This window comes from Ylistrum balloti, unplaced genomic scaffold (genome assembly GCF_031769215.1).
Source record: "Ylistrum balloti isolate Yb309-2 unplaced genomic scaffold, AGI_CSIRO_Ybal_v1 Utg370632, whole genome shotgun sequence".
Taxonomy (NCBI): Eukaryota; Metazoa; Mollusca; class Bivalvia; order Pectinida; family Pectinidae; genus Ylistrum; species Ylistrum balloti.
This window is the reverse complement of record NW_026782386.1, coordinates 49,426-64,462: the sequence shown is the minus strand read 5'-3', so window position 1 is coordinate 64,462 and position 15,037 is coordinate 49,426. Positions and strand designations below refer to the sequence as shown.

Here is a 15,037-nt window from a genome sequence, read left to right as displayed (position 1 = left end):
AGGTTTGCTCACCTGAATGTCCCCTAGAACGGAACACTGGCGAGCGAGCATCACATCGGCAAGCAGAGAAGACTGCCACCCCGCCACTGAACGTAATGCAGAATTCAGGGCAGATGTAAGTCTGTCCTGCATATCCTGTCTCTCCTCGTCAGAAAGCCGATCCTCAGGCAGATCAGACTATCTGTACAAGGATACAGTGAAAAAATCAATGTACGACAAGATATGAAGTGAGAGGCGCAACATCCTCCTGACCTTGGCTAGGAACACCACCTGGTCTATCGCCTTTCCGGGCCAGGAAGAAAAACCCCTCAATTCCAGCTTGGCTGGATGGGGAGACAGCTTCCCGTCATGGATGGCATAATCGCAGGGTCTAACCTTCGATAAATCTGTCACTCCGAGTTGTAACCCAGGAAACCCAGGAGCCAGTGTAGAAGAGGAATTCTTCTCGACGACGCACGCCTGCTATCAATAACAACCACCCTGCTATTACTAACAACCACCCTGCTATCAATAACAACCATCCTGCTATTACTAACAACCATCCTGCTATCAATAACAACCATCCTGCTATTACTAACAACCATCCTGCTATCAATAACAACCATCCTGCTATCAATAACAACCATCCTGCTATCAATAACAACCACCCTGCTATCAATAACAACCACCCTGCTATCACTAACAACCACCCTGCTATCACTAACAACAACCCTGCTATCAATAACAACCATCCTGCTATCAATAACAACCATCCTGCTATCAATAACAACCATCCTGCTATCACTAACAACCATCCTGCTATCACTAACAACCATCCTGCTATCAATAACAACCATCCTGCTATCAATAACAACCATCCTGCTATCAATAACAACCATCCTGCTATCAATAACAACCATCCTGCTATCAATAACAACCATCCTGCTATCAATAACAACCACCCTGCTATCACTAACAACCATCCTGCTATCAATAACAACCATCCTGCTATCACTAACAACCATCCTGCTATTACTAACAACCATCCTGCTATCACTAACAACCATCCTGCTATCACTAACAACCATCCTGCTATCAATAACAACCATCCTGCTATCAATAACAACCACCCTGCTATCAATAACAACCACCCTGCTATCAATAACAACCACCCTGCTATCAATAACAACCATCCTGCTATCAATAACAACCATCCTGCTATCAATAACAACCATCCTGCTATCAATAACAACCACCCTGCTATCAATAACAACCATCCTGCTATCACTAACAACCATCCTGCTATCAATAACAACCATCCTGCTATCAATAACGACCATCCTGCTATCACTAACAACCATCCTGCTATCACTAACAACCATCCTGCTATTACTAACAACCATCCTGCTATCAATAACAACCATCCTGCTATCACTAACAACCATCCTGCTATCAATAACAACCATCCTGCTATCACTAACAACCATCCTGCTATCACTAACAACCATCCTTCTATTACTAACAACCATCCTGCTATCAATAACAACCATCCTGCTATCACTAACAACCATCCTGCTATCACTGACAACCATCCTTCTATTACTAACAACCATCCTGCTATCACTAACAACCATCCTGCTATCAATAACAACCATCCTGCTATCAATAACAACCATCCTGCTATCACTAACAACCATCCTGCTATCAATAACAACCACCCTGCTATCAATAACAACCATCCTTCTATTACTAACAACCATCCTGCTATCACTAACAACCATCCTGCTATCAATAACAACCACCCTGCTATCAATAACAACCATCCTGCTATCACTAACAACCATCCTGCTATCAATAACAACCATCCTGCTATTACTAACAACCATCCTGCTATCACTAACAACCATCCTGCTATCACTAACAACCATCCTGCTATCACTAACAACCATCCTGCTATCAATAACAACCATCCTGCTATCTATCATCAATAACAACCATCCTTCTATTACTAACAACCATCCTGCTATCACTAACAACCATCCTGCTATCAATAACAACCATCCTTCTATCAATAACAACCATCCTTCTATTACTAACAACCATCCTGCTATCACTAACAACCATCCTGCTATGCTATCACTAACAACCATCCTGCTATCAATAACAACCATCCTGCTATCAATAACAACCATCCTGCTATCACTAACAACCATCCTGCTAACAACCCATCCTGCTATCAATAACAACCATCCTGCTATCAATAACAACCATCCTAACAACCAACCATCTATCACTAACAACCATCCTGCTATCACTAACAACCATCCTGCTATCACACTAACAACCATCCTGCTATCACTAACAACCATCCTGCTATCACTAACAACCATCCTGCTATCAATAACAACCATCCTGCTATCAATAACAACCATCCTGCTATCAATAACAACCATCCTGCTATCAATAACAACCATCCTGCTATCACTAACAACCACCCTGCTATCACTAACATCCATCCTGCTATTACTAACAACCATCCTGCTATCAATAACAACCACCCTGCTATCACTAACAACCATCCTGCTATCACTAACAACCATCCTGCTATCACTAACAACCATCCTTCTATTACTAACAACCATCCTGCTATCACTAACATCCATCCTGCTATCAATAACAACCATCCTGCTATCAATAACAACCACCCTGCTATCAATAACAACCACCCTGCTATTACTAACAACCATCCTGCTATCAATAACAACCATCCTGCTATCACTAACAACCATCCTGCTATCACTAACAACCATCCTGCTATCAATAACAACCATCCTGCTATCAATAACAACCATCCTGCTATCACTAACAACCATCCTGCTATCAATAACAACCATCCTGCTATCAATAACAACCATCCTGCTATCACTAACAACCATCCTGCTATCAATAACAACCATCCTGCTATCACTAACAACCATCCTGCTATCAATAACAACCATCCTGCTATCACTAACAACCATCCTGCTATCAATAACAACCATCCTTCTATTACTAACAACCATCCTGCTATCAATAACAACCACCCTGCTATTACTAACAACCATCCTGCTATCACTAACAACCATCCTGCTAACACTTACAACCATCCTGCTATCAATAACAACCACCCTGCTATCACTAACAACCATCCTGCTATTACTAACAACCATCCTTCTATCAATCCTGCTATCACAACCATCCTGCTATCACTAACATCCATACTAACAACCATCCTGCTATCACTAACAACCACCCTGCTATCAACACTCCTGCTATCACTAACAACCATCCTGCTATCAACAACCATCCTGCTATCACTAACAACCATCCTGCTATCACTAACAACCATCCTTCTATTACTAACAACCATCCTGCTATCAATAACAACCACCCTGCTATCAATAACAACCATCCTTCTATTACTAACAACCATCCTGCTATCACTAACAACCATCCTTCTATTACTAACAACCATCCTGCTATCACTAACAACCATCCTGCTATCAATAACAACCACCCTGCTATCACTAACAACCACCCTGCTATCACTAACAACCACCCTGCTATCACTAACATCCATCCTGCTATTACTAACAACCATCCTGCTATCACTAACAACCATCCTTCTATTACTAACAACCATCCTGCTATCAATAACAACCATCCTGCTATTACTAACAACCATCCTGCTATCACTAACAACCATCCTGCTATCACTAACAACCATCCTTCTATTACTAACAACCATCCTGCTATCAATAACAACCATCCTGCTATCACTAACAACCATCCTAACAACCATCCTGCTATCACTAACAACCATCCTGCTATTACTAACAACCATCCTTCTATCACTAACAACCATCCTGCTATCACTAACAACCATCCTGCTATCACTAACAACCATCCTGCTATTACTAACAACCATCCTGCTATCACTAACAACCATCCTGCTATCAATAACAACCATCCTTCTATCACTAACAACCATCCTTCTATTACTAACAACCATCCAGCTATCACTAACAACCATCCTGCTATTACTATAACAACCACTCTTGCTATTACAGCACTTTTCTTTCAGTTGTTTTTTCCTCACAATTGCGATCAAGCTCTGACTGGTGATAAAAGTTCACCTGGTGGGCAGTGAACCGTGAGCATGTGTGTTGATCTTGACCATCGTTTTTGTCATGGGTTACCGACCCTGCCATCAGGTGGTGTTACATGAAGTTAACATCATTATTGGATTATTGGTGAAACTGCATGTCAGATATATTTTTATAGTGACTTTCGTTTGTTAATTATGTATTGATAAGTCGGTTGGTATGCTCTTATTCATGTTGGAAGCCCTACATTGGCTGTTATTCTTCTGGTTACACACAAACAAGTTATCAAGGGTTTTAACATTTATATATGTATATATATACAGTCTTCATTTTAAATAGTTTTGTCCACTTCCCAAAGTGGTCTTAATATTGAGGTTGTATTTCAGGTAGGGTCATTAAAAATTTCATCCTTCAGTTGTTTTATTTTTTTTCATTTTAGTGCATGAAGTTGAAATGAATAAATGAAATAGGTGTTGAAAAGATACCTTTGAATTAATTGTTCACTTTTGTTGCAAGGGAAGTAATTCGAACTAAACAAAACCCTTCTGTAATTATCAGATGGGATGACAAAAATCTACTGTTGTAGGGGAAGTAACTCAAATAAGCAGTTACACTTTTTTAAATATTTCCATTTCATTAATTTCATCGTTGATGACAACATTGATAAAAAACAATCCAAGATGGACATATCGAGTAATTCTTAATGATGAAATAATAATGACTTAATTTGTTTACTTTGTTTGATAAACACCACTGCAACTATAAGCCAATGGCCAACTCTCTGCTGCCCATCATTTGTAAACATCCCTTTGTGGTTTCACTAAAATTGATTCAAAATTTAGGAGGAGTTGGAACAAGATCTCCCCAATCACTATTATTGCAAATGAAAAACAACCGATGTTTTATACTTACTTAATCAAACCTTGGAGTTTTTTTTCCATTTCCTTCTCTTTACAAGTAGTACACAGTATCCCTTGACAAAAAATCTACTCACAGGTACTTTATTTATTAATCAAATGCATCTTATACCAGTTTATGGTATGAAACCTTGTACTTACCCATTGAGAGAAGAGATGGTGGACCTCCGTGTGATCTGTTGTCTCCCCTATTCCAAGAACCTCTCTGGTCCTGTCCACCTCCACCACCCACACCATGTCTGTAAAATGACAGGTACATTTTTGACTAACTTATTCCTAGAGATCACACATATATACACATGCAAAACACTTGCAAAGCAAAGAATTTCTCAAGACAAATCCTATATCTAAGAGAAAATTGTGATAAAATACAGAAACAAGAGTTCCTCGGAACTGTATGTGTCGCCTGCATTAAGTGTCACGGTCACACAGAAATTGAACTGGATGTGCAACAACCAACCATAAAGTTGTAATACTAAATTTCATTTCTATAAATTGAAGCATAAAGGGAAAACTGCACAAAGGACATATCACTGCCAAGAAGGGTTACAGACAGCCAAGAATCAAAACTAATCTGTATCCTTCCAACAAGAAGCCATATAGCAAATGTGATTTCTATAACTCAAAGCATAATCAAAGAAAGTCAAGAAAACAATATTCCCAGAGAATTTTCTAAGTTCAAAGGGGCATAACTCTGCCAAAAAGGGTCACAGACAGCCAAGAATCAAAATTAATCTGTACCCTTGCAACAAAAAGCCATATATCAAATTTTGCTTCGATAAATCAAAGCATAAGCCAAAAAAGTCAGGAAAAAAAAATTCCCAGGAAATTTTCTAAGTTGAAAGAGGCATAACTCTGCCAAAAAGGGTAACAGACAGCTGGGAATCGAACTTAATCTGTACCCTTGCAACAAAAATCCATATGCCAAATTTCATTTTGATAACTCAAAGCATTACCGAAAAAAGTCTTTCGTACAGATGAGGCTGCCGCCACTGTGACGCGTGATGACAGACAAAGTGATCCCTAAGTGTCTGTCAGTGTCTGCAGGCGACACAAAAATGAATTCAATTATAGTATTACAAAAACAGTGGAAACACCCTTAAAGCAGTGAGAATATCTTCTAATTAAAGAAGATAACTCTTCCCTTCATTCCTTTTTCACACAAACCCTACTTCCATATTATCGCTTTAAGAATTTCTTACTCAGATTTATCTGAATGTAAGCAAAACATTTACACATCTTTACATCTTATTGCATGTGTTTTTTTCTTTCCTTTCTTCTATCCTCAATATCAAGTGTCTTTACATTAAATGAGCAAATAAAAAATATCGGGTACTATTTTTCTCAGATGCCACGACAGGTAGCACACATCATCAAGTACCATGCCATATAAAGGTGACATACAAACCTAAGTACCATGCCACATAAAGGTGACATACACCCCTAAGTATCATGCCATACAAAGGTAGCATATAAACTTACCTACACACTTAGTGGTATAACTTTAAGAACCATTATATCAATAGACCCATTACCTGATCATCCTGAGGGCACTGTCTATATCCCTAGCTCCACGGTTTGATGATCCCCCTCGAGACATTCCAATCTGGGGAACCCATGGTTTCCAGGGCTTGTTCTTATTAAAGTCTTCTGGCTTAAGAACACGAGGAGGCATCCTATAATCACAAGTGAATATCTATATTAGTGGTTAAGGAAGGACTGTTTCAAAAGAATAACATCTTTCTCAATTGAAATGAACTCCAATAATTTGTTTCAAGGCAAGACCTAACAAGTAGAAATAGGTCAATGTCATCAGCTGGTTAACAAGATAAAAGGTATATTATTGTCAGTGTGATACATAAAGGTACGTAATGTAATACCGTAAGTGATTTAAAGAATTCCTATTGTCAAAGGAAATGATTTAGCCTGTAGTTTTACACTAACTCTTCTTGCTATTTTAGCCTGTTAGAATGATACCCTTGAAGATGTATAACTTACTTTGCCCCGGGCAGAATTTTAGCCTTGTAGATGTAGCCTTGTTCATACACTGGGTCTAAATAGTGCACTCTGAAAAAGAAATGACACAGAATGAATTTAGGCTTAAGTCACAAACTTTGTGAAGTCTACCTGTGGTAATCTTTAAATGGCAAATGAATTCACTATGACCACAGTTAGATATTCTATGCTTTTCAATACTTGAACTGGAGCTAAGAAATGCCAATGGAGATTTAATGTGTAATTTATCAAGTATAAAAAAAGAGAAATATTTTTTTTTTATAATTTATCAGAAAACTCGCCTGTTTATGTCATGTCATAAATATCACAAGACGCATGTCTGAATAAGTCTGTCTTATCGAGAAATTAATTTGAAAATTCTTACATGAAATTTATCAAAGGTGTGCAATAATTTGATTTGTTGCTCATTTAAAGGCTTGTGACATATCAAATTATTGAACTTATTAAATAAATTACTCATTTTAGATCATCTACATACTCCCCATAATTGACAAATATGTACTTATCAAACTTAAGAAGGATTATCTATTCTAATTTCTATCTGGTACAGAAATCTCTGTACATACCCAATGTAATAAGGATTATCTAACCTGATTTCTATCTGATACAGAAATCTCTGTACATACCCAATGTAATAAGGATTATCTAACCTGATTTCTATCTGGTAAAGAAATCTCTGTACATACCCATACCCAATGTAATAAGGATTATCTAACCTGATTCTCTATCTGGTATCAGAAATCTCTGTACATACCCAATGTAATAAGGATTATCTAACCTGATTTCTATCTGGTACAGAAATCTCTGTACATACCCAATGTAATAAGGATTATCTAACCTGATTTCTATCTGGTACAGAAATCTGTGTACATACCCAATGTAATAAGGATTATCTAGCCTGGTTCTTTCTAATAAGGATTATCTAGCCTGGTTCTTTCTTATACAGAAATCTCTGTACATACCCAATGTAATAAGGATTATCTAACCTGATTTCTATCTGGTACAGAAATCTCTGTACATACCCAATGTAATAAGGATTATCTAACCTGGTTCTTTCTTATACAGAAATCTCTGTACATACCCAATGTAATAAGGATTATCTAACCTGGTTCTTTCTTATACAGAAATCTCTGTACATACCCAATGTAATAAGGATTATCTAACCTGATTTCTATCTGGTACAGAAATCTCTGTACATACCCAATGTAATAAGGATTATCTAACCTGATTTCTATCTGGTACAGAAATCTCTGTACATACCCAATGTAATAAGGATTATCTAACCTGATTTCTATCTGGTACAGAAATCTCTGTACATACCCAATGTAACAAGGATTATCTAACCTGGTTCTTTCTTATGCAGAAATCTCTGTACATACCCAATGTAATAAGGATTATCCCAATGTAACCTGATTTCTATCTGGTACAGAAATCTGTGTACATACCCAATGTAATAAGGATTATCTAACCTGATTTCTATCTGGTACAGAAATCTCTGTACATACCCAATGTAATAAGGATTATCTAATGTAATCTCTGTAATACCCAATGTAATAAGGATTATCTAACCTGGTTCTTATCTCTCTGTATACAGAAATCTCTGTACATACCCAATGTAATAAGGATTATCTAACCTGATTTCTTTCTTGTACAGAAATCTCTGTACATACCCAATGTAATAAGGATTATCTAACCTGATTTCTATCTGGTACAGAAATCTCTGTACATACCCAATGTAATAAGGATTATCTAACCTGATTTCTATCTGGTACAGAAATCTCTGTACATACCCAATGTAATAAGGATTATCTAACCTGATTTCTATCTGGTACAGAAATCTCTGTACTTACCCAATGTTACAAAAAATTATCTAACCTGGTTCTTTCTTATACAGAAAATCTCTGTACATACCCAATGTAATAAGGATTATCTTACCTGATTTCTATCTGGTACAGAAATCTGTGTACATACCCAATGTAATAAGGATTATCTAACCTGATTCTCTCTGTACATACCCAATGTAATAAGGATTATCTAACCTGGTTTCTATCTTACAGAAATCTCTGTATACAGAAATCTCTGTACATACCCAATGTAATAAGGATTATCTAACCTGGTTCTTTCTTATACAGAAATCTCTGTACATTGTAATAAGGATTATCTGTAATAAGGATAACAGAAATCTCTGTACATACCCAATGTAATAAGGATTATCTAACCTGATTTCTATCTGGTACAGAAATCTCTGTACATACCCAATGTAATAAGGATTATCTAACCTGGTTTCTTTCTTATACAGAAATCTCTGTACATACCCAATGTAATAAGGATTATCTAACCTGGTTCTTTCTTATACAGAAATCTCTGTACATACCCAATGTAATAAGGATTATCTAACCTGATTTCTATCTGGTACAGAAATCTCTGTACATACCCAATGTAATAAGGATTATCTAACCTGATTTCTATCTGGTACAGAAATCTCTGTACATACCCAATGTAATAAGGATTATCTAACCTGGTTCTTTCTTATACAGAAATCTCTGTACATACCCAATGTAATAAGGATTATCTAACCTGATTTCTATCTGGTACAGAAATCTCTGTACATACCCAATGTAATAAGGATTATCTAACCTGATTTCTATCTGGTACAGAAATCTCTGTACATACCCAATGTAATAAGGATTCTCTGTATCTGTAACTAACTGATTCTATCTGGTACAGAAATCTCTGTACATACCCAATGTAATAAGGATTATCTAACCTGATTTGTAATAAGGATATCTGGTACAGAAATCTCTGTACATACCCAATGTAATAAGGATTATCTAGCCTGGTCTCTGTACATACCCAATGTAATAAGGATTATCTAACCTGGTTCTTTCTTATACAGAAATCTCTGTACATACCCAATGTAATAAGGATTATCTAACCTGATTTCTATCTGGTACAGAAATCTCTGTACATACCCAATGTAATAAGGATTATCTAACCTGGTTCTTTCTTATACAGAAATCTCTGTACATACCCAATGTAATAAGGATTATCTAACCTGATTTCTATCTGGTTCTCTGCTATCCAATGTAATAAGGAGAAATCTCTGTAAATCTCTGTACATACCCAATGTAATAAGGATTATCTAACCTGGTTCTTTCTTATACAGAAATCTCTGTACATACCCAATGTAATAAGGATTATCTAACCTGGTTCTTTCTTATACAGAAATTTCTGTACATACCCAATGTAATAAGGATTATCTAACCTGGTTCTTTCTGATACAGAAATCTCTGTACATACCCAATGTAATAAGGATTATCTAACCTGATTTCTATCTGGTACAGAAATCTCTGTACATACCCAATGGAATAAGGATTATCTAACCTGATTTCTATCTGATACAGAAATCTCTGTACATACCCAATGTAACAAGGATTATCTAACCTGGTTCTTTCTTATACAGAAATCTCTGTACATACCCAATGTAATAAGGATTATCTAACCTGATTTCTATCTGGTACAGAAATCTCTGTACTTACCCAATGGCTCTGTTGTCTGGAGTGTCATGTAATGTTGGCACAGGGCACATAACAGTCCTGTAGTATATAATACATATCTAAATATTGTAACAGGCAACATTATCATATAAGAATAAAAACAATATCCATTTTGAGTATGAATCCCACTTCAAGTAAACCTTCACATTTACTATGCTGAATTTTTTAGGCAAGAAATGCTCTAAGTTAGGTCACAAATCTTCTTTCATCAGATTTGTAGCGTTTTTTTATGACATCCTAATTTCTCCTTCTGAGACCATCTCTCTCTCTAAGGGGAGCAGACTCTCTGCATGGGGTGTAGGCTTTCTTCAAGAGGGGAGACTCTCTTCAAGAGGTGCAGACTCTCATTAAAGGGTTAAGACTCTTCTTTTCATTTGGGGGTGGGGGGGATTTATCTCTTCAAAAGGGTGGAGACTCTCTCTTCATGGGATGTAGGCTCTCTCTTCAACGGGAGTAACAGGGTATATACTGTCATTTACTGTCTTTCCTCAAGATTTTATAACCAGTCTGGGACAAAATGCTAGATTCACATTTCCCAATTTCTATACTTCTATAAGAGGACCCCTATTTCTCCTTAGGACCAAAGTAGTGATTTGTTTCATGTCAGGTAAACAGGATTTAGTCCTAGATGCTAAATCCAAAACCAAATATTTATCCTAATAGTATGAATGTGTTTGACTTCATATGGAAAGGAGTTTAAGTAAGAATCATAACTGACTCCACAACATTAACAAAACACAAAGTTTCTGGATGTAGAGCAGAGAGATCTGTGGTCAATTTGATAGCATCAAGGCATCTATATTCAAGTCTAACATGACTGTATCTGAATTGATACTGTACCTAAATTTATACCAAACACTATCATAATGTTTGAAACTCTGATAAATACAATTAGCAATACAACTGTTCACACTAAAGTAATGTATCAGGGCTTCATCCATCCAGCTCCTAGATTCTTTCATGCCAAAGCCAAAGGATAGGCTTACTTCTTATCCCTTTTTAACCTTCTTGTATTGAAAGTGGGCATTTCTACTTTACCTGCAGTAGAGCCTCACCTTCTATTCCAGCAATGTCACATAATAAAGTCAGTAAACATTTCTCTAAAACCAAACCTTATCAGAAAAGTATTTAAAGACACTAGCTTAAGCTAATTTTCATGATAGCTGTTCAGCATTACTTGCCCTCCAGTCATAACAGCAGATTCATCACACCACACTTTGCCTGCAAGTCCTTGAGCTGACTTGGGATCCATATCTACTGGCTAGAGTATAACAGAAAATCATTATCATGTCTGCTGATGTCACTCTGGACTTAGAAATCTAGTTGTATGAGACAATCAACATCATATTGTTAGTATCTGTAGCTGACTTAGGTACAAACTCTCCTGTAATATCTTTCTCACAGGTATTTTCAATCTGATCAATATGACTTTTGACTCTATTTTGTGCGAAATTTACTTTTGCATTAATATGCCAGGAGAGTCAATTGCAAATTCATGACAATTTGTATAGAAATGATTCTTAATGACATCCATACTGATTTGGTTACCGATATCAGAATCCATATGTCTAGTAGCCCATCATAAAAAAATATAAAGTAATTTCTATATCACCGTCCCCGAAATCATGCATTCCTGAATATATCTGGTGAGGTCAGTTTGTGTAATAAAGTATTCAAGAAATCTAAGTGATTTACAGAACTATAACATTATACTTGTACTTGCTGTTTTTTTTTTTTACATCTTAATAAACAGTGTTATGATGCTACCAACCTCTACAGTCATTGTGCCCTCATATAGACCCTCAAAGAATGTGTAGATAGGGTGTCGAATACCAACAAACATCCTGTCGCTCCCTTTGGTATTTCTCTTCCCTACAAGCAACATATATCAAAGATATAACACACATTTTTTAATGAAGAATAACCACATTTCAGATGTTTCTCCTGTATGGGACAGTCAAAGTCAACATTCAGAAAGTTGATACAGCTTAACCAAGTCTATATATCAAGGGTAGGTATATCATCAAGTTTGGGTACATAATTAGTAAAATTCGCTAAAAAGAAAGAAATACTGAGCTTATTATTTGAATGGTTTGATCAATAGTGAAGTCTGCTTTAGTTTAAGTGGACATTTTTTAAGTTACGGCATAATGTTGTCAAATCTTTCTGATGACATATGGTCTTATTACTAACAATGGTACAACAACATCCATCATCCCTGATTAAATCTGTTGAACACAGAGGTAAAATCTCTAAAACATAGTGAATAAAATATGTAAATGGTATTGAGCAAGAAATGATTTACTAGTAAATCTAATATGTAACAGTTAAAACTTACTCTCTCCACTTGTAAGGTCAGGATACACAGTAGCTAAGGCAGACAGGAGCCTTTTCTCATCCACAAACGGTAGTAAGGCAACACCTTTAAATTAAAATATATTGCAGATGTAGTTCAGACCTGATCAATCCAAAGGTAATGACCTATAAGCTGGCCTCAGCTGAATTCTATGATTGTGTATTTAGACATTTTTGTTACTCTCTCTAAAACTTATTTTATATAGTACAGTTTCAGCAATAAATGTTCAAAGAAACAAATAATATCATCCATCTCATTTAATCTTATGTAAGAAAACAAGACAGAATAAACAAGGCAAAAGTTCTGCTCGTCTTATGAAGATTTTGACTCTACATCATTGTTACTTGGATATTATCTCCGCATACATTGTAAGTTGATAAAGTGTATTGTTAATATCTATACCTTGCCAGGCATATTTCTTTCCATTCAGATCTATCTTAAAGTCAACAGGATAGAAGTCAATAATTGGTGATTCCTGAAATAAACGAGAATTTGGATCAGAAATTTCAATATATGTTTATTATTTTACTTCAATACAATCTAATCCATTGTCAAAGCATCATGTAATTATTACTTTAAACATAATTAGGTAGATTTACTCACAGGGTCAGTCATCAGCCGTTGCCAGGTAACTGGAAGGTGTTCTTTACTACCAGCGGGAAATACACCCATCAACTGTTCTAAAGGTTTAAACTGCAATAAACATTCTTAAATTTTAAAAGAATTTCAAAATGACAAATCTTCAATTTATTATGATATTGTAAGTTTGATTATGTTAGATTTTGACTTATTTTACAGCAAATTTCTGAATGAAGCATGATCATATTAATCAACTAAATAGATCAAAAATGAAAATTTCATTTTATATACTTACTGGTTCTGTGTTTGCTTCAAATGAATTTGACAATTCTCCAATGTTGATGAAGTCGGATGCGAATGGTGCATAGTGATAAGGGAAATACCACTTCCAGGAGGGACAACCCTGTCACATTATACACAAATCATCAATACATTACAACAGGCAATGTGATATCTTTTAAATCTTTTCAATTGCAAATAACACTTTATTTCTGTCTATTTCTATCATAAAAATCTTGCTAATTAAAAACTTCAGGTGTGTAGGTTCTCTTGTTTGTTCTTTCTTGATGTAATGTAAACTTTATTTATTATACAACAATTGTGAAATAACTTCTACTAATCACTCTTGTTGGCCTGGATGTAAGCACACAAGGGGTCTTCCTGTGGGAGGAAATCCGAGTACATGGGGAAAAAGCCACATGATCGGACAGATGACTCCTACTTTTTCATGTCCATTCCAGGAATTGAACTGTGGATGGCTAGGTGAAAGGCCAGTGTGTTACCATCACACCACCAGACCACCTTTTCTTTCTTACCAGTACACATGTCTAAAGAATTAAAGAGACTGTGTATTGATAAAAGTGCAAGCAGCCAATTCTACTTATAAGTAAATAAATATTGGGTGGTTAGGTGGTGTGATGGAAACACTATAATTTCACCATGACAATCTAAGTCCAATTCCATAGCTGTGAATGAAATAAAATTGATCACCTGTCAAACCATAAGGTTTTTTTCAAAAGTAAACACTGATAGAACTCATTTTATACCTACTGTAATGTCCATCAAATCCTTGAACTTACACCTAGATATTTCAATGTACATACCTGATAATAATACCTCAGCACCCAGCATAGACCTCGGACATAATGGTTTGCCTGTAAATGTAGCAAACAGATTACCATTTTTTTTGTGTGTTTAAAGTAAATTTCATAATGAGAATCTATCATGACAAGTTTCCTTTCATCCCTAAACATTTTGAATGGATTATTTCATGAATTCATCACCAGGTCAGAGAACATGCTATCAAAATACTTCAAGTTCTAGTAACAAATTAGCAGGATTTACTTTTCACAAACCTGTCCAGGCCAGCAGTCATTATGCTTACAAGGTAAGGGCTTGTATAGGCAATATGCATTTATTTTTTATTTCCTTTTCAAAATACACACAAAACTTAATGAAATATGTGTGAAAATAATAGACAATAATCCT

At 36.0% G+C, this 15,037-nt stretch overlaps 1 protein-coding gene across 2 annotated transcripts in view; it reads right to left on the bottom strand.

Annotated features, from left to right (window-relative positions):
- Positions 1-15,037, bottom strand: part of LOC132557147 (5'-3' exoribonuclease 2-like) — a 55,447-nt gene that overhangs the window by 19,103 nt on the left and 21,307 nt on the right. For both annotated transcript variants that reach the window (XM_060221639.1, XM_060221638.1), the window contains exons 20-30: positions 14,653-14,703; positions 13,845-13,952; positions 13,574-13,663; positions 13,373-13,445; positions 12,953-13,036; positions 12,386-12,486; positions 11,796-11,875; positions 10,597-10,653; positions 7,040-7,108; positions 6,577-6,717; positions 5,183-5,280 (exon numbers count right to left, since the gene is read on the bottom strand). In XM_060221639.1, the coding sequence (XP_060077622.1) occupies positions 5,183-5,280; positions 6,577-6,717; positions 7,040-7,108; positions 10,597-10,653; positions 11,796-11,875; positions 12,386-12,486; positions 12,953-13,036; positions 13,373-13,445; positions 13,574-13,663; positions 13,845-13,952; positions 14,653-14,703 (952 nt within the window). The remainder of the gene's footprint in view (positions 1-5,182; positions 5,281-6,576; positions 6,718-7,039; positions 7,109-10,596; positions 10,654-11,795; positions 11,876-12,385; positions 12,487-12,952; positions 13,037-13,372; positions 13,446-13,573; positions 13,664-13,844; positions 13,953-14,652; positions 14,704-15,037) is intronic.